Raw genomic sequence first — 26,177 nt, 5'->3', positions numbered from 1 at the left:
AGAAACCATTTCAAACACTGGTGCTTGAGTTTTCAGTCCTGCTTCCATCCAGTTTCCCAGAACTTCACATACCATGGGTTATAAGTCGTGGTGTGCAAAGTATAGCTGTTACTCCTCTTCTACAATAGAGAAAGAGAAGCTTAAAGAAAGAACTGGATATGGCACAACTAGGGAGTTATTAGTGTGGTAGTATCCAGGAGCTCTGTGTTTCAGTATCTTGTGTTAATTATTAGACACATTGCTGTACAATTGGACAGGCATTAAGGAAATGGAGTGTAAAGGGATTTTAATCACACCATTAATATCCTGGGAAAATCCACCTACCAGGGGTGACTGGTCCCCAAGAGAGAACTTGTTACTGTCTAGCTTTCACAAATTGTATCAATGCAAATATCACTTATGAATAGGATGAAAAACAACTCTCTGGAGGGATGTGTTGTAATGTGGCAAGGGTGAATGTACTTGGTTTGCATGATAACAATTTCCTTCTTTCCTCATTTCAGCCTATGAAGCCTTTGAAAGCAGCTGCCACCACCTCTCAGCCTGTGCTGACTAGTCAGCAGATTGAGACAATATTCTTCAAAGTGCCTGAGCTCTATGAGATCCACAAAGAGTTCTATGATGGACTCTTTCCCCGAGTGCAGCAGTGGAGCCACCAGCAACGTGTGGGGGACCTCTTCCAAAAGTTGGTGAGTCAGCTGCCATCACCAGATTTTGTTACCTCTCACTCCATCTCACAGGTGCTGGTACAGTTCTCTTTGGTGACTGTGCTTACACCGAAGGGATGGAAGCCCATAGCTGGGTTAGCTGAGAGGCTTCTAGCTTTGCCACGGCAGTGAAGGGCCTACAGCAAAAGCGGCTGTGTCATTGCCTTTAATTAAAGACTCCAGCAAGCTATGCTACTGATACAAATACAGTTTTGCAGAAATGTCGAATCTCCAGGGTGTCTGCGGTGTCCTCAAACCATTTGCTTTAGAGGAAGACAGGAGAATGGCAGTGTTAAAAAACATACTTTTTAACACCAACAGCTAAGTGTTTCTCATTATTGCTGCACTCCCCCACACATGCTTACTTCTCTCTGTGGTGCTTTGCTCTATCTTGTGCCAATTTCCTCTGTTTTATGGTCATCACCTTTGGCTTTGCTTTTCTACCACCATCCTGGCCTTGATATTCCCCTTGCTGCTATGCTGATGCAGTCACCCTGCTGCTGAGAATCCTCCAAGCAACCTCAACAAAATTCTCTGAGTGCAGAATAGGACAAAGTCATATACAGCATATTCCTGAGGCTGAATTAAAATTGCTGAGTTTGAGCCAGATGACAAATTGTTCGCATTCTAGGAGATTCCTTTGGCCCCTTTAGCCTCTCCCCTAGCATGTGCAGAGAGCAGAGGATTAAAGGAGCTGTTTTTTCCTTTTTAGAAAATAAAAGAATCTCTGCATTCCTGAGGTGCCTCTGATTCTCAGGGTAGGAGTGACATTCCTGTGAGGGGTTTATTGGATGGGGAGTGCGCTTTACTAGGGTCACTCAATTGTTAGCAGCTGTGTAGCCCAGCACCAGCCCCATCCCCTATGGAGCAGGAGGAGATGGGCCTGGAAGATGATGTTTTCCACGCGTGCCAGCAGCTCAAGATCAGAATATGGAAATCTGCTTTTCGCTGCCAGCATGTTTTAGCCAGGAGGGGTCAAGTTGGTGCCTTGGTGAGTAGTTCGTGGTATGCAATTTGAGCAACTGGTTTAAGAAGACAAAACCACCTGCTGCTAGTTGCTGGAGCAAATATACAGAAGGCTGCTGAAAGTGGAAAACTGCGTTGAAAGTGTAGTGCAGGAATGGAGATAGCACCAACTAATAGAAGACCTGAATATATTCTTTACCACTATTGTCGGTCGAGCAAGCTTTGATTCGCTGTACAGCTACTTAGGCCTTTGTTTAAGACCATTTCTTGCTGATGGTGATCACAGGTGCAGGAGTTAAGCCCTTCTGGCACTCTGTTTTTGTTTCCCTGATTTTTCTGCGTTTGTGACAGAATCATTGATTTTGTTGGATTAGTATTGGAAGCAAAGGAGCAAATTGCCCTAGTGCAGGAAGCTTTGAGCTAGCTTAGATGTTCCAGTTTCTGGGGGGTTTGGTACAGTATCAGTGGGAATTGCAAACTCTTTGCTGGGTGAGATAAAGCTAATAATTCCTGGCAGGCCATGGGAAGCAGCTAGATGAGAACATCAGGCATTGCAAGACATCTATACAGGATGTACATCAAATCTTTTGGAGCAGACTGTTTGCTTGTGGTCATGTCATGCAATCTGATGATAAACAACTGGAATCCTTGTTATTATCCTGAGGTCCCTGGGGACATTAATTTTCTTTAATATCATACAAAACAAAGCACTGTAGATTGAAGTTATAGATAGTACATGCGAGGAGTTTTACAGTTTCATGTGGTCTGGCACAAAGTATGATCCATTTGCAACATCAGTGACTGTTATTCCACCTTTTTCTTGTTGAAACTAAGAAAAAGAAAAAAAGATGTTAGGCATGTGGGAGAGAAATATGTTTCTCATTTTTGGGAAATATTTTGTACATATTTCTTATAACTAGAAACTCTTTAGAACTGATTTTAGAAATAAGAAATAATTTTCAGGAATGGAAAAAAATTTAACCAAAAGCCAGTTATTTCTACCAAAGCTTGTTTAATTTTTAGTGTGTTCTTTCTAATTAAAAAAGAAAATCTTAGACCAGCATGAAAATGGTGTGTGTGCATTATTGCTTTGATAGGAAGTTCAGCTTTTAATGAAAAAGATGCTTTCATGATGGCACGTTTAGAGGAGGAAAATGAGAGCTTAGAAAGACTGTTCAGGAGTAGCAGGAAATGAAAGAGCCACACAGGAATAGACAAACTTTAAAGTTCTGCCATGTTAATTGACATCACCCAAACGTCATAAGATCTGCACAAGATCAGTAATTCTGACAGCAGCTTCTTCACAGAATTGTGCCCCAGTGGCAAATACAGATTTTCTTCTCTCCACAGTGCTGGGACCAGGTCATCCCTGGAATTAAGCGAGCGCATTTTCCTTCAGCTTCAGTCATAACTGTATTATTTTGTATGAGAGTTGAGATTGGTTCCTAATCTTTCAGTAAAATGTGCCCTAGGAAATTGCTCGCTGTTTCTTAGCCTCTGTTAGTTTAAGAAATTTGTGCAGGGAATGTTCTCCTGCGAGTGGCTTTTTCTCTTCCATCACCTCCTGCGCAAAGCTCCATAGAGAATGGGGAACACAATGGTTATGAGAGCAGGAGAGGAAAAGAGCACTGTCGAGGGAAAGTTAACTGCTCTGCCTGTTGAATGTCTTGGGCAGAAGTGTCAGGGAAGTTTCAGAAATAGAGGTAAGTGCAAGCTCTTCTGGTAACAAACTTCTCTTCAGTGGAGCCTTTTAGAGCACTCCACCTGTTGGCTCCCTACTGACCATGCACTTGCAGCACGTCCGAGCTGCTGCCGTGTTTCCAGCACAGCGTGTGCAGCTCTGCAACACAAAACCAGCTCTGCAATCCAGACAAGCTTGGAAGCCACCCAGGGATTTCCCAGGCTGGATCTTATGTTCTCTGGCATGAATATTGCTGCAATTCCTAAGTCAGCAAGCGGGATCAGTGCTAAGACTCGGTGATAATTAATAGCTTGTTACTGCATTCTGAGGCCTGTTCCATCTTCTTCTGGACCAATTACATATTCTTTATGCTGGAAAAACTACCATTTTCTGTCATGTAGTGCTGCAGTCACTGCCTTCCGAAGAGATTGTGCTCTGGATCACTCTCCTGTATTTTCAGCACTCTACTGCCCTTCTGATGATGTTCACTAATGCAGATAGGGCAGTATCTGGGTTTGATCTAGTGTGTCCATAATGCAAAAGCCAACGAATAGCTTTCTGGGGTCACATTTGTGCTGTTGGGCTGAATCATTCCTGTCTGATTCATATTTTGTGGCAAATAACCAGCAGCTCCAGTTACATCAATGAGCTAAAATATTAATAGATACTAATCTGGCAGTTCAGAAGGGAAAAATAGATGGCAGTAATAAGGATGTGTCATTCTCACAGGCTTCCACATCCTTCACAAGTGAACTTGTTCGGCATAGATGGAACGGGGTGCATGGGAGCACCTGTGCTGGTTAAGCAAGGTTGACAGGTCAGAGATGTCTTTCTGGGCCGGCTCAGCATTCCCTGTGATTCTTTGGCGTGAAGGAACATGACCTGATCATTAGATACTGAGACTGGCCATCCCAAACTGTCTTCTTCCCCAGCATTTATTTTATTTTGTTTTGCTTCCTGCAGGCCAGCCAGCTGGGAGTGTACCGGGCCTTTGTGGATAACTATGAAGTTGCTATGGAGACAGCAGAGAAATGCTGCCAAGCCAATGCTCAGTTTGCTGAAATCTCTGAGGTAATGTCATGGTATGCAGACACACGAGCTGTCTGGATCTGACTAATACCCTACGATGTCACTCCTGTCTATCCTCCAAGTATCTTAGCAGCCCTGACTTCTGGAGGAGTTGTGAGCTCCTGTAGACTTGCTGCTTCAGTTCATACTCTTACAGCAATTTATACTTTGGGCTAATAGAGGTTATCACACAGATAGCCTTTATGTGCTGTCCTCACCCAGGGAATCTTGTAAAAACTGTCATTGCTTTGAACTTCTCAGCTCTATGCCATCTTCATGCATTTCTAGAAGGGAAAGCTGTGTTTGAGTTCCTCAGATATTTCTCCTCCTAACGATGATGCTGACTGTGATGTAAAAAGCCACCCTTAATGGCTTGCATTATGGCTGTCAGTGGAATTGCAGGCTTCACTGGCATGGAGTGGAGGAGAGAGTAGCTCTCTATTTAATAAAGGCAAGTGTGTCAACCATATTCTATAATATTATTCACTGGACTGCTCTGATTTCCTCTCTTTAAGAGGAGTACCTTGTGTCAAAGCATTTTTAATACTTTTTCAGGCTTCCCAGGCCACCAGTTTTGCCTGCAGTGTATGGTTTCATTGACTCTTTGTATTGTGGTGATTATATCCTGAAGAACTCAGTTGCCAAGAAAACATGAACTTCATATGTGTGTTCTTAAAAATAAACAGATAAATAATCAGAGCTGAATAATACTGTGAGTTTATTGCTCTGAAAAAACTCCTGAGTACATTCAATATTACATGTCTCTTTAGATTTTTATGATAAAGAGGTAAAATAAAACATGTTCCCTCTGTGAAATGAGGGAAGCACTCATCAGAGTGCAGATGTCTTCTTTCTCTCCTATCCTGAGGATTTCCATTAGGTTCTGGTCCTTTGCCTGACCACTTCTGTGCTCTAATGGTGTCAGCTTGTTAGTAAAATAGCTTTCCCTGTGCTTACTTTTCTTGCAGTACTAAAATACGTTCTGTGGACTTTCCCATTTATTAATAATAATATGTATAGATAGTATTATGGTAGTCCCTAGAAGACAGAATAGAGATTAAGGCCCCAGGGTCCTGGGCTTTTTGCAAATGTTATCCCTCTGTTTTGCTGTTTTCTGAAGGATAATTCTGAAATCATGCTAGTATCTACTGTATTTGGAATGGTGGTGATGATATTTTTGGATTTGTGTCCCGGGGAGGATTTCAGAGCTCAGCACATTAACACATGTGGCTTCACAGTCCGTGTGCAAATATAAGTCACAGGCACTGTTCCTCTTCTGCCATGAGAGCTGACTGGGACACGGTCACCCAGCTCTGAGTACAGGTACAAGGACTTATAACCTGTGGGTACTGAATCCCAGTCCTGTACTTTATTTATTGGTGGTGTATATGTGCTGTGACAATGACTGCATCCCTACAGACATGACTTTCTCCTGCAGGTGGTTTAAAATTTCCACCATCCCTGTCGCTATAGGTGGTTCCCTGCTTTGCTGCATCTTTATTGACAGGTACTCCTAAGAAAATTGCTTAGTATTTGAGATCTGTGGGTGCCTGTGACATGGCAACGTTGGATTTACCAAGAAGGAAAGCACATTTTTCCGTTACTGACTTGGACTGTGATAGGGCTGTCTTCCATTCACACTTAGGCCCTCCCTTGGAGGACCAGGTAGTCTCTTGCATTCCCGTGTGATATTTCAAGGTGATTGACCGTCTGCTACGTGGGTTTTCTTTTTCTTTTAGAATCTAAAGGCTAGAAGCACAAAGGAATCTAAAGATCAGACGACGAAAAATTCCTTGGAAAGTGAGTGATCCATGCAGAGGAGACTGTGGTTTGTCAGGACTGTGTGGAGGTTGTTGCCAAACCTTCGCTCTCCCTTTTTCTTTTTAAATGCTGGAAAGTTATGGAGTCTCTGCTGGCTCTACCTGGGAAATCAGTTCCCTTTTGCTAAGTAGCAGAGCTTGTGCATAGTAAGCTGCATGCATGTGTGGGGAAGACCCCTGACTAGCTTTAAAACCTCATCAGTCCCTTTGGGCAAAACCAGGCTAGCCAAAGGACTGCTGTGATTTTAAGAGAACATCTGCTACCCAGTGATAGCACAAACACAATCCTAGCTAGTAGTTATTGTTACATGATTTTTGCCCTGTGGTAGCATCTAGAGAACCTGGTTAAGATCAGGTTCCATGGTGCTTGTCTCTGTGCACATAAGTAGAAGACAATCATGTTATAAGAAGCTTCTGTACTCACTAATATAAAAGCCAATCCCCTTCCTGTTTTGGCCTGTTGTAAGGATTTGGAAGCAAACTACGTATCATGCTGAACTCCAGAAGGAGGGATGCACCGCCAACCTTTCAGGGACCTACTTGGCAACTGTAAGATTACAAGGCCCAATTCCAACCTGTGGGACCAGGCAGGTTGCCAGGGAATTGTCAGAGGTGTGCCATGCTGTGTGCAGTTGTTCTGTGCCTTGTGTGCTTCTCATCCCCTTGGGTGCAGGGTGTGCTCACAAGTGGGCATCTGTTTGCTGAGGAGCGTGTTTATTTTCACTGTGTGTTTGTGTGTGTTTTATTGGCTGTACAGCACATTAACCTTAGAGAAGGGAATTTTCCAGTAGCTCATTGGATAATAAACCTGTGCCTGTACATTCAGTTCAGTTGGACAAGTTGCTCTATAGGGGCTCTGTTTAGGTTCCTCTTCTTTATGTTCCTGTTACTTTTTTTTTCACAGCTCTATTATACAAGCCAGTGGATCGAGTGACTCGCAGCACACTTGTCCTGCATGTAAGTATCTGGTTTTCAAGCTTTAGGTCCCTTTCCTATTTTCTTCACCCTTCAAGTTTTCCATGGAGCTGCAGGACTGCAAAAATAAACCTGTCACGCAGCATAAGAGCCTCTTCCCTTTACACTAAGGGGAGAGAGTCCATAGGCAGGTCCCTGCTACTTCTTCAGTAGTGTTACCAAGAAGTGCTAGGTATTATCCTCTTCCTCTAGAGATAAAGCCTTGCTGTAACCTCTAAAAAGAAGATGGAGCTTCTTGTCCTACAGCTCTAGTTAGGGGCCCTCAGACCCTTCTGCTTTCCAACACTGCTCATGGTTCTGTTCTTTGTGTTCCTGCTGTCAGGATTTGCTCAAGCACACTCCAGTGAGCCACCCTGATCATCCACTCCTGCAGGATGCTCTGCGGATCTCGCAGAACTTCCTCTCCAGCATCAATGAAGAGATCACTCCTCGTCGGCAGTCCATGACTGTAAAGAAGGGGGAGGTGAGTCTTCCTGCTTTCGTTATGTTCTCAGTTTCTAAATACTGGTTGTGCCTTTTCTGTAGAGCAGACTAGGAAGTTATGCTATTAATTCGTTTGTTGCTAAGATACAGTTAATGCAGTGTCCTTGTTCTCTAAAGGATGCGGTACAGCTCCTCTCTGTTTTCTGTTCAGAAAACAGTTTGGAAACCCAGAGGAAAAGTATGATTAGAGTTTTGTCCTTAGCACTGTTATAATCATACAGAATTTCCATGATGCATATTGCTATGAAGTAAATGCTTTTGTGTTTTACGTGCAAACTGAAACCAAACAGAAAGCCTGGGAGGAGAAAAAGGTGAGGAAACATCAGAAATCATAAAATATCAGGAAAAGCTGTTTTCCAGAATCTTCATTCTTGCCATAAAACTCAGTTTTTGGATTCTCATTTCTAAAGAAGAATGTTGTAAAATGGGACTAGGAAGCAAAACAGATGGAATGAGTTGGGAAAGCTAAGGGAGGTGATTGACTCCTAAGGGTGTAATATAATTCTTCTCAGCTCTGCTAGGAGCTGGACTACACCTAGAAAGTTCCAAGATGTGCAGTTCCTTTGCCTGCATGGAATATTGTGCAAGGAAGGCATAGAAGTACACAACAATAAAGGTCCTGCGTGGCAAAATGGTCTTGATTCATCTGCCTCATAATTTCATTAGAAAGCAATTCATTCCTTCCTGATGAGGAAAGGCCAGGACTGACAGAAGTATTGAGAGAGAGAAGGATGTAGGAGATTGGACAAAAGAGAGGTGCAACTCAGATAGTGTATGTGTAAGAGGAATTGCGGTGGCATGCCAGAGACACTGGCTGATCAAAAGTGACCCAAATTACCCTGTGCAAAAACATCTCTTACAAAGCCCAGGAGATTGTTAAGATACCATGAACCTTCATGATGTATTCCCAAATCCTGTCAGTTAAACATGTTTGCTGTTATCTGTTAAACTGATTTTCAGCTGACAGAGATTTACTAGAAGCCAGAGTACTGGGAATTTGGTGCACTTTGTCCTGCAAGTCTTGCTCATTGTCTCATTTTGTCAACTGAGGAAGTCTGCAGCTGAGAAAAGGAGGGGCTGAGCAATTGGAGGCTGAAGTTGAAGCTCAGACATCAGTCACCAGGGCCTCAGCGGTAGTAGATGGCCTCATTAAAGCAGATGCTGATCGAGTCATAGCAGAAATCTCAAGCTAGAATGCCCCCTCGCAGGGGAGGGAGCATTTTGTGTTCTCCAGTTGTCTGTCAGCATCTCAATGAGGGATACAGGCTTTGAAAAGTGTCATGTAGAATCCTAATGACGTGCTGGAGCCCAGACAGCGGGTCAGGCTCAGGAGGATGATCCTGATGATCTCTTCTTGGAGTGGGGTATTTGTCAGAACTTAGAAAGCAGGAAGCAGGGGCTTGCCAGGATTGGGGTCAGCAGGCCTGTTGACATACTCACTGGTCCTGCAGGGACTCCATGTATGATGTGGGGAGGGAAAGAAGGGGACATACCCAGAGAGGGGGGCTGTGAGTGTGCTGGGGCGGACTGGGAACCCTCTGTGCTCTTGTTCACTGCATACAGCTTGCACTGAGCCCAGGGAAGAAAAGGACTTGCTTCTGATGCTTCCTAGAGTTTGTCTTCCACTCTGGGAATCTGATGGCAGATACTTTCTTTAGTCATTTGGCACCAATATCCCACTTTTTTTCAAAGCAGTAATACCCCAGTTGACACCACTCTGTATCTAGAGAGTAGGTATGTTCACTCTCTGTGTAGTAATCCAGAGACACAAGTCTGCTCCCAGCTACTCCGTGTGGGTTAGTGATGGCTGCTCCTTCCTACAAGCTGCTCAGCTTGGGGTCATAGCTGGGTTTTGTTTATGCCTGTTAATCTTTCCTTTTCTACTTATCCTTTCCTCCCACTCGCCTTGCTTTGTGCTTCCCCTAGGGTGACAGGACAGTGTGCAGTTTGCATCTCATAATTGACTGCTCTCAATGCATAATGCATTTTTTATTTTAATGAATCACTAGCTTGCTTTGATGGCTTTTTTCATTATTCGTCTTCCTCCCATTGAAATTTCCTTGGTGGAAAGGAAGGAGGGAAAACAGCCCTTTCTCCTCATGTATTGCTTAGGTGCTGATCTCAGTTATCTTTTTTTCCCAGTCCTTGCCTTTTATGTGGAATATTTTTCCCCTTTGAATGTGTTGTGGGGAGGAGTCAAATCTCCTTTGCCAGCCTCTTGCTCCAGCTCTCTTTATTCAGGATTGCTTTGAACTGGGGAAAGCAGCCAGTTGTTAATCTCCCTAGTGACAGGCTGCTAAGGAGAGGAGTGCAGGTCAGGAGAGAGTACAGGCTCATCGGCACAGTATTCCTCCCTTTTGCAAAAGGTGATTCCCTGCTCCAGGAGCATCAGCTCAGTCTGACCTGGCTTCCTGTGTGATGTCAGGTGTTCTTCCTGCACACCAGCCCTCTGGTTCTGCTTGGCTCAGTAGGTTTTTTTTCTAATTCTAGACTTAGGCATATAAAGTTTTCTGTGATGTGTGGACCTGGTTTAATTTGCTGGGCTTGAATGAGTATTTCAGGTATTGCAAGGAGATGGGAACAAAGGAACCAGAGGGACAGAAGGGGCTACAGCAGGGAAGGCAGTATTGGTGGTTAAGCCCATGAACACATCGTTTGGTCCTTGCTGCCTGCCAGGTTGACTGTAGCTAGTCTTCTCTGCTTTGTGGTTTGCTGAGGGCTGTGGTATGGAGGAGCCAGGAGAGCACCAGCCTCAGCGTGGCAACACAGGGGAGCCAGGAGGCCTTATCTGGGCTTTTGGGTCTGTTTTCGTTCAACCTGATCTGACACATTCTCTTGCTCCCTCCTTTTCTTCCCATCTTTCTACTTTTGTGGTTTTACTTTTTTACTTCTGATGGATTGTCTGCAGGTATCAACTTTGCCAACCCTCTAAATAAGCAAAAAAATGCACGGAGGGAAAGGGGTCTGAGTAGCACTGTACCTTCTGACTCAGACTGTGAGTGACGGAGAATCTTCCATCCTTTAGGACCACGGAGCAGGCATCTTATTTGCTCACTCTGTTCCTTCTTCAACACTATCCTCTTTGCTTAAACAGGAAACCTGTTTAAGGTTCTGCTTCCCCAAGGGACCATTCCCAGTAGGACAATGAATGCTTTGAGGTGAAGGATGTGCCAATATTATGTGTCAGAAGGAAGGGAGTAAGAACTTTTCTAGTCTTATTAACGGAGTAGCTATATGGACTGCATGGGTTTGGTTTTTTTCAATGGATGCAATGACTGTAGAGCTTGTGTCATCTTTCCCTGCCAGAAGTAAAGGCTTGTGTTTTTAGCCAGTTCAGCCCGTTTCTGTAAAGCCAGGAATTAATGAAACTGCAAGAAAATTACAGAGTTTGTTTGGGAGATGGTGGTTCCTTTCTTGACTGCTGCTCATCTGATGCTCATTGCACAATGTTGTTTCAATACAGTTCAGACCAAATGGAGTGGTAGTGGCTGCCATTCTGCCTTGCCCCTGGCCATGCAGTCCCACCCTCTCTGAACTGTTCACACTGGTATTTGTGTGATCCCACAGCGCAGTAGAGGAATGGAGCTGCCTAAAAATGAAGGCTTTTTGAGTTTTGGGTCATTCTGCTGGCTGGGTGTCATAGTGTCTGGTCTCATCAGCACCAGTCCAGACACAAGAGGGCTGATGGGCAGTCCCTTCTGGGATCAAGCCCACTAGGTCACATGCTGGATCAGCTTATACTACTGTGTACCTTTTTCCTTGCCCTGGAGAGAAGAGGCTGCTTGGCAAGCTGCTCTGCTGTGTTTCTAAATGTGGTTTTAAACTCACAGTCAAGGGACTGGATAGCATTGCCTTAGGCTCCCGTTTAACTTGGTACCAAGTGTGCTAGGGAAAGGAAAGGACAGAGGGTATTTGCAAGGGAGCAGAACGGCAGACTAAAGCCTTTGAAAAGCTGTGAGCTAAGCTTAGACACAGGCAGCCATGCACAGCTTGAGGCCTCGTTCCTACTGTTTCTGGAGGCCTTGGGCAGATGTTGGTGGCCAAGAAGTCCAATGGCATCCTGACTTGTATCAGCAATAGCGTGGCCAGCAGGGACAGGGAAGGGATCTGACCCCTGTACTCGGCACTGGTGAGGCTGCACCTCTATTATTGTGTTCAGTTTTGGGCCCCTCACTCCAAAAAGGCCATTGAATGACTCGAGCGTGTCCAGAGAAGGGCAACGGAGCTGGGGCAGAGTCTGGAGCACAGGTCTGATGGGGAGCGGCTGAGGGAACTGGGGGGGTTTAGTCTGGAGGAGGCTGAGGGTAGACCTCATGGCCCCCTACAGCTGCCTGAAAGGAGGGTGCAGAGAGGGGGGGGATGAGTCTCTGTAACCAAGTAGTAAGTGATAGGACAAGAGGGAATGGCCTCAAGTTGCACCAGGGAAGAAGGTTTAGACTAGATATTAGGAAGCATTTCTTTCCAGAAGGGGTTGTTGGGTGTTGGAATGGGCTGCCCAGGGAGGTGGTGGAGTGCCCATCCCTGGAGGTGTTTAAGAGGAGTCAACATAGTGCTGAGGGATCTGGTGTAGTTGAAAACGATCAGTGATAGGTTAATGGTTGGACTGGATGATCTTCAAGGTCTTTTCCAACCTAGATGATTCTGTGAGTCTGTTGGCAATAGAACACTCAAAAATTATTTTGGATGCTTCACATTCTTGCCTTACAGCTGGAGTCAGAGAGCTCCTGGTGACAAAAGCTTTGGAAAGAAAAAAGCAAGGCTATTAAGATGCTCAAAGAACAGCCAGTTTAGCTCCCTAAGCAGAGCATCCCTTTATTCTGCAATGCTGGTCTTGCAACACCAGCACACACACACACAAGGAATAATTTTCTTCCTACGCTCTGCAGAAAGCCAAACCACCTCTTCCTCACTGACATATGCCAATACCCATCTCCCGCTTTTACCCTCCTCCTCCTGCATCACACATGTTCCAGTCCTTCCCAGGGCTCTCTCCCACGCACGCTGCAGGCCTCTGCTGTCACCACATCGGATGAGCTCTTTCCTCGGCACACAAGTGAGGAGTCGTCCTTTTGTACAGCTGTGGTTCTGCATAAGTAGGTTTTTAAATTCCACTTTTTGTAATGTGTCTCAGACAAGCTGGCCACGCTTCCTGGTGTTAAACAGTACGTGACAGCAGCAGAATTTATCATATGCAAACAGCACAAAAACACTGTAGGATGAATAGATGAGCATACAGGTAGTCGTGAGGTTGGTAGCAGAGGAGGGGGAGATGCAGAGGAGGTAAGAGGAGGACAGCAATAGACAATCCAAAGAGGATATCCAAGCACTGAAAGATGTACAGGGAGAGCTCTTTTGTCCAGAGCACTGAGGTGGGTGGGAGAAGCAGATAAAAACATGCGAAGGAAAGCAGGGTCTAGAAAGGAGATGTGGGACTTATACCACACTGGTACAGGAGCTTTGGAAGAGCCACTGAAAGTAACAGTCAGTCCAGGCCCTGTTTGAGAGATTAAAGATAATCCTAATTCACTCTTATTATGATACAAAATAGGAAGTTTTCCTCTGGGCCTCCTGGAACATCTTTCTATAGCTGAGCTGAGCTCCTGTGCTGGACACCTGACAGTCCTGGGGCTGTCTGTGAAAGCGAGGGGGTCACTCTGCCACTGTGCTGCCACTCTGATCTTAAGCTTATGTTTTCCTGGACACCTTATTTGGTGTTTCTGTAGTGTATGTCTAATTTCAGGGTATTTTAGCACTTTTGGTAACCTCAGCAAACAGCATAGCTTTGGAAACAAGGTAGAGAGATTGTTTCCCACACATAGGCTCTTGTATGTCATGTACAGCAGGGTCACCCAGCCAAAGGACCTTATGTTGGAGGCCACCAAAGGAATTGCTATTGCTGAGCCTGGGTGGGAGGAGTTCACCAAAGTGGGCTTTGGTTCCCAAAGGCCTGCAGAGCTGAGGTGGCACAGGCATCTGACCGGCCTGTCCTGTCTGAGGGGGCTGCTGCCTCCCCCAGCGTGGGGTGGGATGGGCTGACTCATGTCGGGAGGTCCAGGAAGGTGCCCTGTGCTCCCTCACCAGGGGTTTGGCAGAGATCTGGTAAGCCAGTTGGGAAATCCTTTTATTGTTTCCCTCTGACCTGCTGAACCCTCCCGGCAAGATGAATCATTTACAACAAAGGATGTGACCCTTTGCTGAAAGTTCTCCTCCTCTGCTCCACTGGTGCTGAGCAGCCTGGGGCATGCCTGTTGTGCCCAGCCCTTACAAAAGTCCTGTTTTCCAAGAGAAGCTGGTAGTTGGATCTAGTATCAAGCTTCACACCCCTGTTAGGAGAGACTTGACGCACAAATGTTTTCTCTTGTCCTCTCCTCCCCAGATACCTCTTTGCTTTTGCTTTGGTAGCTCATGAGTGAGGAGATATGAAGAATGAAAGGTTGGGAAGCCCAGTGTTTCCTCTGAGTGACTGACTGGCTTTCATCCCTTTCACCTCTTTACTTCTGTTCCAGTCAAGCTTAGGAAGTACAGCCTTGTCTTCTTCCCACCCAGCTCTCTTTCTGGGAGATGATGCTGCCAAAGACTTTTTGCTGCCTGATGGTAGCACTGTGTCTCATGTCAGTCAGGGTATTTTGTACCCAGGAGTGCTAGCTAAAATAAACTCAGTGCAAACGAGTGGTACCTCAGTCCCAGATGGGAAGGATGAAGGCTGTTGAATCACACCCCTGTTTTGGCATTGTATAGCTGAGCTTTCTGCTTGGGTTTTAGGGAGATGTGGGACAGAGAGCATGGCTGCTTGGAGGTAACAGCCAAGGACTGTGCAGCAGCAAGTGAGGTGCAGCTTCAGAAGGCAGGAGAAGGTGTGGCCTGGTTGGAGGAGGCAGGCCATGTGGGGAGGTCTGTAGCCTTGCTGCAGGGAATATCGATGGGCTCTTCTTTTCTTACTTTTTGGAGGCCTGACACAAAGGTCTTCAGTCAGTGGTGCCTCTGTATGGGCTTCCCCTGCACTTGAGGACATGCTGGTCTTCGAAATGCTCTGGTCTGTATGATGATACTGGAATAGTGCCAAAACCAGGGGGCTGATCTGGGGCTGAGCAGTAGTCCTTCACAGTCCTCCAGCAGCAATCATGGGCCTGTGCCCTCCATTTCCTGTGCAGACACACCTTGCTGGCCATGTTGTATCTGCCACCAGAGATATGTTTCCAGGATGGGCTGCTGAGTTTGTGCTCTGGACTAGCCTGGGGTATTTTTCAGCTAGGAACGCTCGGTAGGGTGCTGGGCTGGGGTCTTGGCTGATCTCACACACTGCCAATGCCTGGCAGAGGGAGACAGAAGGGCAGGTCAGGACCGTGCTGTGTCCCTGCCAGGTAGGGAAGGAACAGTGCCACATCCTGCTGGGTAGCAGAGATGAGTGAGCTGTGAGAACATCTTTATACCTACGAACAATGAGCAGAGGTTGAGTTGGGAACAAGTAGCTATTCTCATTGCCCCAGAGGAGCTGAGCTGATTTGCAGTGTAATTAATATGCATCAGATCTAGAAACCTGAGATCAGGGTTTCAGCTTGCTCAAAAAATATCTTTCCCTGCTTCATTATTGCTCCCTAATGAAATTCTTTGCAGCTGTGGAGAGTGTTTTTGCTACTGACAGCATACCTCCTCCTTTTTATTTACTTTTAAAGCTCAGTGTTTCTAGTTTTGTACCTGGGGTTTGTTGGCCAAGTGGGAGGAGGAGGCATGCAGAAGTGTGCATCAGCAGCAGAGATGTTAATGCAGGCAGGCGCTCTCTCCAAAACCACTGAGGAGAAGCCAGGAGGATCACGCCCACCTAAAAATAAACATTAACATATGTACAGGCCTTTATGAGCCCAATCACTGCTGGATACCAGATCTCCTCCTGCCCAGAGATGGTGAAACAGTCTGCTAGGGAGCAGCCTTGCTTCCTGGCATTATAGGAAAGGTGCAGCTTTTGCTGCTGCTCACAGATTTCCACGACCTTTGTGTAATGGAAGGCACCACCAAGATGAGATGCTGACGCTGTGTGTGCTTTAACAGCTAGTTGTGGTGCTAGTGCAGCTACACGCAGGAAAATACAGACTCTTAGTCCTTATCAGGAAGTTTAGGGTGCTGTAGGACAGAGTGTGGAAACAAGAATTATGGCTGCAAGGGCATTTCTCTTCCTTGTGTTCCTTGCCATGATGCCTGCTGGGCTCAGGACTGATGTGGTTTGTTTTCATTTTGAAGAGCCAAGATGGAAAAGATGGTAGGCAGAAGGAGAGGCAGCGTGGGGGTCTGCACTCCCACACCCTCTGCAGTAAATGTGTTCAGGGCTTGTTAAGTCACACAGCAAACAAAACCCATGGGTCCTAACCTGAGAAACTGAGGCATCGTTTCTGGTTTGGATGTGCTGACCTCACTCAGGTTAACTGCTTTGCTGTTGCATACTGCTGCATAGCTGAGCACAGCTGCCTCCTGGAAATGGACAGTTTCCATGTATGCATTTCCCAGCGTGGGGATCACAGAGACACTGCAAGGTGGGGGGGCGTTGTGCTGGCAAGTCCTGAGCATGGACCTGGAGAAGGCTGACGGTGAGGGAGCAGGGGGAGGCGTTGGTTAGTGCGGGACAGTGCTGGCAGATCTCTCCTATCCCCAGCCACATGCTGTCTGGGCATATATGGTATGTGTAGCGTGTGGCTCATTGGTGCCAGGGGAGCATCCCCTTAGCTGGAGTAGGAAGGAAATAGTACAGGTCAGGGAAAAGTACCTTAGCATGTGTGGAGAAGCTGATGGTTCCTGCTTGTACTGGCTGTGAAACAAGGCAACACCGGCAGTTAATACATATTGGTGGGAATAAAATTCTCCCGAAGTTGGATATCCCTGACTTCTGTTTGCAAATCAGTGGGAGATGTCTACTCCAGATGTGCACTCAGAGTGCCATTGATCCTGACATCAGAGCAGAAGGCCTGAATGTAGAACAGGGCTTGAAACTCCTGGCTTGGTCACTGGTAGCAGCACACAGCTATCTGTCTCTGTGCCAATACTCCAGCCTTTTTGTCTTTCAACTATGAAGTCCCCATAAGAGAATTAGGAAAACGATGCTTCTGCCTACCAACATGCTCCTCTTATTTAGGGGGTTGTAAAGCTCCCTGGAACTAGAAACAGGAATAAAAGCATCAGGGTTGTGCAGCTTCTTCAGATCTTCTAGGTTTGGGGAATATCTATATTTATATGTAAAAGAGATTTAAACTGGCATAGGTTTGGGGCATATCCAGATGGTCCTATTTAAACACAGGCTGATAAGGGACTACTGAGAAGTTTGCTAGATACATATTTTGTTCAGGAAATATCCCGTAACAGCACTTGTAATAAAGAAGCAGCAATGGCATTCGGCTGTTGATGTTGACAAACTGCTGTGGTGAATGGGGCGTGGAAGTGTTCGTGGAGGTGTTCGCTCCTTCTCCCCGGTGGGGCAGTTTAAGCTGAATTCAGTGTCTGGGTAAGTGGCTCCCGAGAAGACTGGTGTTTGCTGCTCTCTGCTGGTTTGTGAGGGGATGATGTGCTGTTAGTGATTCTGGCCCTTGAGTACACAGAAGCTGGGCAACGACAATAAAATCATGCTTGGGCTCAGAAACGGGTGATGGAGAGAAGCCTGAAGTCTGACTCAGAACCAGATAATAAAGGAGATGCATGGCCATTTCTGCCCCTGGGAGAGAGGGCAGCAGCAGGGAGCAGAGCATGCAGCAAGGAACATTTAATAGCCTTTTTCTGAATTAGCCTGATTTACTGAATTGGCTCTGGTAGGAGTCGTGTCTAAGGAATGTGTTGCCCGAGTGCCAAATCTGGGGCTCATATTGCACTAAAACATTTTTTTCTGTTTTTTTCACCAGCATCGGCAGCTGCTGAAGGACAGTTTCATGGTGGAGCTGGTTGAGGGGGCTCGCAAGCTACGTCATGTCTTTCTTTTTACTGATCTGTTCCTGTGTGCCAAGCTCAAGAAGCAGATTGGAGGGTGAGGTTTTCCTTCTGGGCTATGTGCTTTGCACCTCAGCTTCAGCAGAATCCTGGGTTCAGCCAAGCAATTTTAGTTGAATCATGAATACCCCAGACCTGGGTAACCATAATCCACAAGATGTAGTTAGACAAGGAGTGATCAGCAAGGTAGTATGTGAAACCTTAGCCAAGTCCCGATCCCTTAGGAAAGGTTAATTTCTCCCACTCCTGCCCTGAGCTTTCCTAGGAAAATAGGATGTGCTGTAGCTGCTGTTATTCTGGACGAATGCCGTTCATTTTTCCACTTCCTCTTTCTTTTAATATGTGAAATTCTTCACTTTCTTTTGTTACTATGGTTATTAATTTTGGCTCTGCAGCTACAGCCAGTTAACAGTTTTGCAGAAAAATGGCAAAGATACAATAAACAGGCTATGTATCAACCTATGTGATCAAATGTGTATCAAGCTATGTGCAGCTATACAAACAGTTTTGTTGCCGTTTTTCCCAAATGAGTGAGGAGAAACCTTTGCCAACATACCTGCCTCAGAGAGGGCTTCTCTTCATTTGGTAAATGTTCTTCTTGCCCTCCTCAAGCAAAAAGTTGCCTGTGCCCCTTTTGAAGCTCGTGCTTGTGAGGAATGAACCTTCAAAAGAGTGAGTCATTCCCGGAGTGGATGTTCCTGACAGTAGAGGTGGAGATGGAATAAACCCCATGAAACATTAAAAAATGAACTGATTATCCTGGTGAAGTCACTGGAGAATGGCAGTTACGAGCTGTAGTTTCTCTCTGCTGCTTGGATTATACAGAGGTTTATACATATTGGCTCAGGTCTGCCCCACTTGTTCCTCCTAGCTCAGGCAGGAGAGAGCTGGGTTTAGATCCCAGATAGTCAGGTCAGAGGCATGGCATGGCTTTTGAACTTTGCCTTGACAGGTGCTTCAGAGAGAGAGCACGCAGGACTGAAACAGTTTGTGAAGGATTGTTATGGTTTCTTAGGATGAAAAGAACTAGATAACAAAACAAGTTGCCTTGTCACATGCTGTACTGCCTATGGGACCTTCTAGGCTTTCTTGCTGGAAAGCAGCCCTTTGCCAGACTTTTTCCGTATGGGAGTCACAGTCAAGTTGTGCCCAATTCTGTATCTTATGCACTATAGCAGGGAAGGATTTGTGGGAAAGGGGAGTGGGTGTTGCCAAACACCAGTAATAGTAAAAGGTTTGGACCTTCTGTCTTTCAGAAAAAGCCAGCAATATGACTGCAAATGGTACATCCCACTCACTGACCTTAGTTTCCAAATGGTGGATGAGTCTGAGGCAGTGCCCAATATCCCACTGGTACCTGATGAGGAACTGGATGCCATGAAGATCAAGATATCCCAGATCAAGAATGACATCCAGCGTGAGAAGGTAAAAGGGGTTGAGCACTGCATGCCAAATACAGGCTCGGTGTCTCTGCTGAGATGAGGTGCTGACAGAAGCAGCATTCCCAGAGGTGCACGGCATGGAGAGTTATGCTAAAACAGACTGTTCAGCAGAGGCTTGTGGTGCAGCTCTGTTATCAGTGATATCCAGATGCTCTGCAGCTCATCATTGCTCATACTAGTGCATGGCTTGAATTATGGTGTCCTGTGAGGAGGCAGAAACAAAAACACAGTGTAGTTGTACCCAGTAGCTCCTCCCTTGCATGGAACTGCCTGTGGCTGCTATCCCTGAGCATCCGTGTGGAGGGCAGGGCTCTTATGCTGCGGACATGAGAAGGACTGAGTGTGGCATGCTGATTTCTGGTGTTAAAGTATGATACTGCCAAGCGGTTTTGGTCAGAAGCCATGTGCTTCTGAATTTTCACAAGCTCAGTTATGCTTTTGAAGCTTTTTCTGACTTCATCAGTGTCAAAGCTCCAGCAAATATATGGAGAACACCAATTATGTTGACTGGACAGTCTGACACAGATATGGTGTCTCTGGTCCAAGCTTCTCTTCTTGCAAGGCATGTTTTCTCAGAGGTGTTAGAGTCCAAACCTTCCTGCAACCTAAAAGAGAAATAAGAGTTTGAAAGCCAAAAGCCTGCTGGTGTGTAGAACAGGATATGAATAAGATTGCTTGTACTGTGAGAAGACTGTCCTTCGCACTTTTCAAAGAACATACTTCTGCCTCTCTGCCCTGGCTGGCTTTCAGAGAGGGTTTCCTGGAAAAAAAAGATATTAGGAGGAACACAGTGTGGAAGCCTCTTACTCACAGGGTGCAGGTGTCTAAGATACATGCTTCGGTGCATCAGTGCTGAACAATACACACGGCTGGGTTTGGGACTGGGTTTTATCCAAGAAAAACCTTGGTTTTAGCTGACTTCTGTTGAAAATGGATTTGGTGGGTGGTTAGCAGGAGAGAATTTTGGCAACAGAGGTCTGGGTATCTTCTAGAGAAATTCCTTATAGTCTCCTTAGTTAAGGATGTTTGTGGAGGCCCCAGCAGTGCGATGACTGCTCAGTGACGTGATGCTGCTGCAGCCCCTGGAACAGAAAGTTCAGGGTATAGCTGGGATAGTGGCCCAGTTCTGCACCTTCGTCTGGGGCAGCTGGAATTGGGGAACAGAGCCAAGCCTGAGTGTAGAGATACTGCAGGCAACATCTTCCTGAGCATCTGGGAGCCCTGTGGATCCTCTTGGCAGCATTTGTCCTGCCTGGGGCCATTTGGCTAGCCAGAGAGAAGGGACTGTGGATCTTAAAATGTCTGTCAGCGTAAATGGAGGCAGACATTGGAGGATGACATGTGTCCTCTGTCTCCCTCTCTCCTCCACCCTTCAGAGGGCCAATAAAGGCAGCAAGGTCATTGAGAGGTTGAAAAAGAAGCTCTCGGAGCAGGAATCCCTCCTACTGCTGATGTCACCCAACATGGCCTTCCGGGTACACAATCGCAACGGCAAGGTGAGTGGCTCTTCTGGTGTCCCTCAGTGTACAGCACAGAGATCAAGGGGAGGGGGGAGTGTCTGTGTGTGCTGTTGTACAAGGAGGTGTTGCAGACCAGCAGCAGACACCTAACCTGTGCTACACCAAAGGTATGATGACATCTTATTAGGCTATGACTGATTTGTATGCAACACTGGCATTTAAAAAATGGTGCTGGAAATTAATCCTCTACTTCAGCACCTGCCCTGGCAGAGCATAGAAATGGCTCTCTTCACCTAAAATAAAGCTCTGCAGCAGCTGCCTTCTAGACTCCACCTCAAGTCCGAGGCTTAGCGCACTCAGGGCTGCCTCCTCAGGACTGTAAGGCTGCCCTTGGCACCAGGGGTGCTGAAGGGTTGTGAACAGTCTCCTTCAGCGCTGTGGGATGCTCAGTGTGCCAGAGGTATCCCCTGCTCTGGCCGTAACCTGTCACTGTGGCCTTCCCATGCACATGGCAAGGATTCTCACAAGATCCTGTTACCACTCAGTGAAAATCCACAAGCTGGGCACTGCTTCCTCAGCTTGCGTCCGTGTCCAGGCCTGTGCTGGAGGCTTTTGGGTTTCCCGTCGCGAGGAATAGCCCAGAGCTGCCGTGGGACCTCATGCTGCCGTGGAGGCAGCTGCTGTTTGCAGGGTGGAGCTCTGCGAAAGCTCTGGCTGCAGGAGTTCACGCTGGTACTGCTGGCACATGGCTGAGAAGGCACGTGTCCAGAGTCCTGCCTGTCACTGACAAACCTGTGATGTAGGGCAACTGGCAGGAGTGCTAGGACAGTATATCCAGTAATTTCCACTGGAGGGGGGTGGGAGGCAGGCAGGCAGGCCTGCTCTCAGTGGTCGGTCAAACTAATGCATACTCCGTTTTCTTCTGTTTTCCTGGGTAGAGTTACACGTTCCTCATTTCATCGGATTATGAAAGGGCAGAGTGGAGGGAGAACATCCGGGAGCAGCAGAAGAAATGTGAGTGTCCCTCAGCTGGGCATTGGTACAAATACTGTGATCTTATTAGAGAGCAGGATTCCAGAGGATGAGGTGTGGGGCAGGGTTCCCTACAAAGAAAGATGTGTGTTGAAATCCACAGCGTATATGGATGTTTTCTGTCTCTGCACCTGTCTGAGGGCATGCAGCAACATGTTGGGAATGTGTAGGGAGACCACTTAGTAAGTGTGTGGAGAAATTCTTCCATTTACCCTGGAGATCAGAGCTCTGTGCAATCCCAGGTAGAGGGAACAGCTGCACCCTTTTACCTGGATCCAGTCCAAAGAAACTTAGTCTTTTTTTGACATGGGTGTTTTTTTGGCTTTGCAAGAAAATAAGGGTCCCCCTTGTTTCCTGTGAACCATCCTGAGACTTTAACTCCAAAGAGTGAGCAAATATGCCCTCAATAGAGCCAGGTTCCAGCAGCAGTTCAGACCTGGGCACTGTGCTGCAGTTGCTGAGCATTGCCCAGGGAGCAGCTATCCCGTGTGTGCAGCCAGCCTCTGCTTTAACTCCACCCTCTTTGAATCTCCTTGGCAGGCTTTAAAAGCTTCTCACTCACATCAGTGGAGCTCCAGATGCTGACAAACTCCTGTGTGAAGCTTCAGACAGTCCACAACATTCCCCTCACTATCAATAAGGAAGGTGAGACCTTTGGTTTATGCTTTCACATGGTACAGCTGCAGTGAAAACCTACCCCTGCCTGCCTTTGTGCATTTCCCCTAGAACTGCTCTTACTGTTTTTGCTACAGACTTCAACCTGGTGATGAGTTACAAGCTGAGACCATATGTACCCAACTTTTGTAGTTTAGTTGAAGTAGATGATAGCATACAAAGAGAGCAGCAGAAACAAGAATAATTTGTCATCCCAGTGTTACTTGCTGCAACAGTAAAAATACAAGCCTCAAATTATATGGCTTCATCTAAACGAGTAAAATATTCCTGGACATATTCCAATATATATTCACTGACTATTAAATGGTCTTTACATGCAGCCATCATGCCAGGGATTGGTGTGCCTGTTGGAGTCTTAACCTGGGACAACTTGGAACGATGCCTGAGAATCCTTTGGAAGGACACTAGTTGGCCAAAACTGTTGTCAGAGGCCATCCTAAATTACCATTTAATCTGCTAGTATAGACTTAGCCTCTATATTTTACTTCTTCTGCTTTTGAATTTCTTCCATGCTGTCTTGCTGACCCTAGAAGTGTCACTGTAAAAGCCATGCACACTGCCAGAAGGCATTACAGGTGAACCCGACACTGAACCTGGAACAGTCTCCTCTCTTGCTGAAATGGCTAGGCTGTGTGCTCCTGCCATCTTTTTTAGGGACAGTTTACCCTCTGCTCATTAACCTGTGTAATATCAATGTCATCACTCTGTCTTTCACTCTTGGCTCCTCTATGAACGTAACAAAATTCCTTGGGTCTTCTGTACAGATGATGAATCCCCAGGTCTCTATGGATTCCTGAACGTCATTGTCCACTCTGCCACAGGATTCAAGCAAAGTTCAAGTGAGTTGCAGTTCTGCAATACACAGAGGTATTGATAGGGGTTAGATAATTCAGGTGCTGTGACAGCGCAGTGTGGACTGGTTTAGGATTGCAGCATTTGGGGTGATGGTGAGGAGGAGAGGTGATTTAGGGAACTGGACATGAAACGGGGGTATTGGTGTAAATTTAGGGGAGTGCAATATTTTAATGCTCAGTTAACTCTCAGAAAGATCAGGATCAAGCATGCAGCTTTATTTTTTAAGGCCTAGTCTGTTGGTGGTTTTTTTAAGCAGTGTTTGCTAATTACCAAACAGTTTTAGATACAAGTCAGCCCTTATCCTGAACTCTTTCAACTGTATTTCATTTTGCAATGAAAGAATGGAAAGCATTCTCTGACATCCAGAATTACTGGTGTGAAGAAAGAGGTGTTAAAATTCAGGGGAGTGATCTGACAGAAGGATCAAAAAAGGTGAAAAAATAGTGAAGAGGATACTTGTAGAAATAAACTGCTTTTCAGTTGTTGGTGAAGATAATCTAGGAAAAGCTGCAAAGCTTTCCTAGGCATGTGGCTGGGGAGCCTGTTCGTATCTAAGCTGCACCTGCAGCCTCGGGAGGAAAGGAGTGGACTGTCCGTGCTTTCTGTTAACCTTCCTCCTGCTGGACCACTGGCTTCACTTACAACATAACCTACAAACAGGGACAATGTCTACAGCTCACTACTAGCTCTTCAGAAACACCAGAAACCACATAATTAAGCAATTTATGAAGATAATGAGGTTTTGATGGCTTGCTGCTACCCTGTTCTCTGAGGGATGTTATACTGATGCTGTTAAAAGTGAAACAGGTTCTAATGTGTTGATGGGGGCCAATATCTACCTGGGGATGTTTCATTTCTCATTGGTGTGCACCTTCTGCTCACTGTGGATTGTTTTGGGAAATATTGGATATAGCATACACCTGATTCTTGGTAGAGGTGAAGGGCTTGTCTATACTGAGGTCGTTTATACAGCTGTGCTGGTACTTCAGCTTCATAAAGGCAACTCTGCTGGCCCAGATGATGAGATTTGTGCTGGATAGTGTTACTGGTACTAATACAAAGAAGATGCAAATGAAGACATGCTCTGAAAGTAATTAATGCAAGTTAGGAGAGTCTAGAAACTTTCAAAACTTTCTGTCCCTGTCTCCCCTGCTCAGATCTGTACTGCACATTAGAGGTGGATTCTTTTGGGTATTTTGTGAACAAGGCTAAAACCAGAGTTTACAGAGACACCACGGAGCCCAACTGGAATGAGGTAGGTTGGATTTTTCTTAACGGGACTTGTTCCATCTGCCAAACATCAGTGCATGATGGGCAGAAAACTCGCAAGTGGAAGAACTTGCTGCATCCTCAGCAGTGCATATGCTGCCTCTCAGAAAACACTTTTATGCCAGGTTCATTTGGCTGTCCGGGCTTGCAGATTTTATCTGGAATTAGCTACAGTTAAACAAACGTTTCAGTACAAATGAGTCTTGTCCAGCATTTCATCATTTAAACAGATGCATGTTTGATTTTTTTTTTCTTAAAGACAAATGAAAGTATGTTAAAGAAGGAGGTGGATTTGTTTATTTGTTGTGAGGGGGAAGAATTAGCTATAGACATTTTGCCTCTTCACAGCCAACTCAAACCTGCTGGGGAGCAAAATTAAATACAAGGAAGGTGGGCGAGTTTGTTTCTCTGAATGATGCTTTGCTGAAACTCAGTGGAACCCGACTGAGGAGTCCACCATCTTAGTCTCTGATTTGACCCCACTATATGTACAAAATAGAATTTCAGTTTATTTCTAGACCAGCTCTGTTAGGGAGGAGTTTTTGGTCAGTCCTTAAATACTCCCTCCTGATGAGTTTTAAGGAGGCTAGATTGATTATTAGGAGAACAGTGTCCTGCTGTGATGTATTCATTGCTCTTTCCTTTCCTGGTGCCCTGCAGGAGTTTGAGATTGAGCTGGAAGGCTCGCAGACTCTGCGGATTCTGTGCTATGAAAAGTGCTACAACAAAACCAAGCTCACCAAAGAGGATGGAGAGAGCACAGATCGAATAATGGGGAAAGGACAAGTCCAGGTAAGACTGCGCTTAACTCATTCCTGCCACCCTTACTGCAAAACATAACAGGACTTTTGAACCCTGGAGTGCATCAGGGAGGTTTTTTTCTGCCTTCTGATTGTCTCAGCATTAGAGATTTTTCTCCAGATTATGAGGTATACAGTGTGGTTCACAGGTGGGAAGTCAACAGCTTTTTCCCTCTTGCCTTGTCCCCTATGCTTACTTCAGTATCCTTATGGAACAGATGCTTTTTCATGAAAATTTACATTTTGATCTATGATTTGCCTGTTAACTTCAAAACTTCCAGCACAGTATATAGTAACTGCACTGTCACTGAGCCCTGAGCACTGTTGAGAATGCTCCATTTGTGACAAAAGAGGAAACAATGAATACACTATCTCCCCTCTGTAAATCATGTGGAAGAAATGCTACCTTCTGTACGTGCAGGAAGCTGATTGATGTGATAGCAAGGCCTTGGCTTATTGTTCTGATAACTGCCACGTCCAGAGCATAGTGTCCATGACAGCAGGCTGCCTCTGAGAGAGATTTCCAGCGCTGAGAATCAGCATGGGACACTTTGTCTATGTGGCAAATTTGTAATACAATAGGGGAGGTGATGTGATGATTGCAAACGGATGCTGCTCCCCAGGAGCTGCTGTGTGATAAAGCGTTAAATCTCCATGCAGGAGAAACCAGGCCATCAGTGGAGGTCGACAAGGAGAACATATGTTCCCCCTCTTCTTCCAGTTTGTTGCACTGTCTGTCCACGGCTTTAGGAGGGTGTTTAAATGCTTGCTCTAAGGACATATTCTTTGTGTTGGACTGGCAGTTGTACAGAGCAGAGACCCTGCCCAGGCATGCTGAAAAATACCACCAGTTCTCCTTCATTTACGTTTCACTCTTCATCACGCCGTGGATGACAGCTTTCTCCAACGTCTGAGTGATGGTCACACAGGTCAAGGCCATTTGTGGGATTTCAGAAACAGCTCTGAGAGTGCCTGCAGGAT

At 45.9% G+C, this 26,177-nt stretch overlaps 1 protein-coding gene across 3 annotated transcripts in view; it reads left to right on the top strand.

Moving 5' to 3' along the window:
- The window catches only part of BCR (BCR activator of RhoGEF and GTPase), a 106,418-nt gene that overhangs the window by 60,752 nt on the left and 19,489 nt on the right, over positions 1–26,177 (top strand). For 2 of the 3 annotated variants that reach the window (XM_074921554.1, XM_074921552.1), the window contains 13 exons: positions 504–689; positions 4,318–4,425; positions 6,162–6,222; positions 7,147–7,199; positions 7,540–7,680; positions 17,579–17,700; positions 18,920–19,088; positions 20,482–20,601; positions 21,504–21,579; positions 22,138–22,242; positions 23,037–23,111; positions 24,285–24,382; positions 25,057–25,188. In XM_074921554.1, coding sequence (XP_074777655.1) covers positions 504–689; positions 4,318–4,425; positions 6,162–6,222; positions 7,147–7,199; positions 7,540–7,680; positions 17,579–17,700; positions 18,920–19,088; positions 20,482–20,601; positions 21,504–21,579; positions 22,138–22,242; positions 23,037–23,111; positions 24,285–24,382; positions 25,057–25,188 — 1,446 coding nt within the window. The remainder of the gene's footprint in view (positions 1–503; positions 690–4,317; positions 4,426–6,161; positions 6,223–7,146; positions 7,200–7,539; positions 7,681–17,578; positions 17,701–18,919; positions 19,089–20,481; positions 20,602–21,503; positions 21,580–22,137; positions 22,243–23,036; positions 23,112–24,284; positions 24,383–25,056; positions 25,189–26,177) is intronic. The other variant, XM_074921553.1, reaches the window with a different exon arrangement.

Source organism: Athene noctua, chromosome 17 (genome assembly GCF_965140245.1).
Source record: "Athene noctua chromosome 17, bAthNoc1.hap1.1, whole genome shotgun sequence".
In the NCBI taxonomy this organism is placed as follows: Eukaryota; Metazoa; Chordata; class Aves; order Strigiformes; family Strigidae; genus Athene; species Athene noctua.
This window is presented reverse-complemented; position numbering and strand designations above follow the sequence as displayed.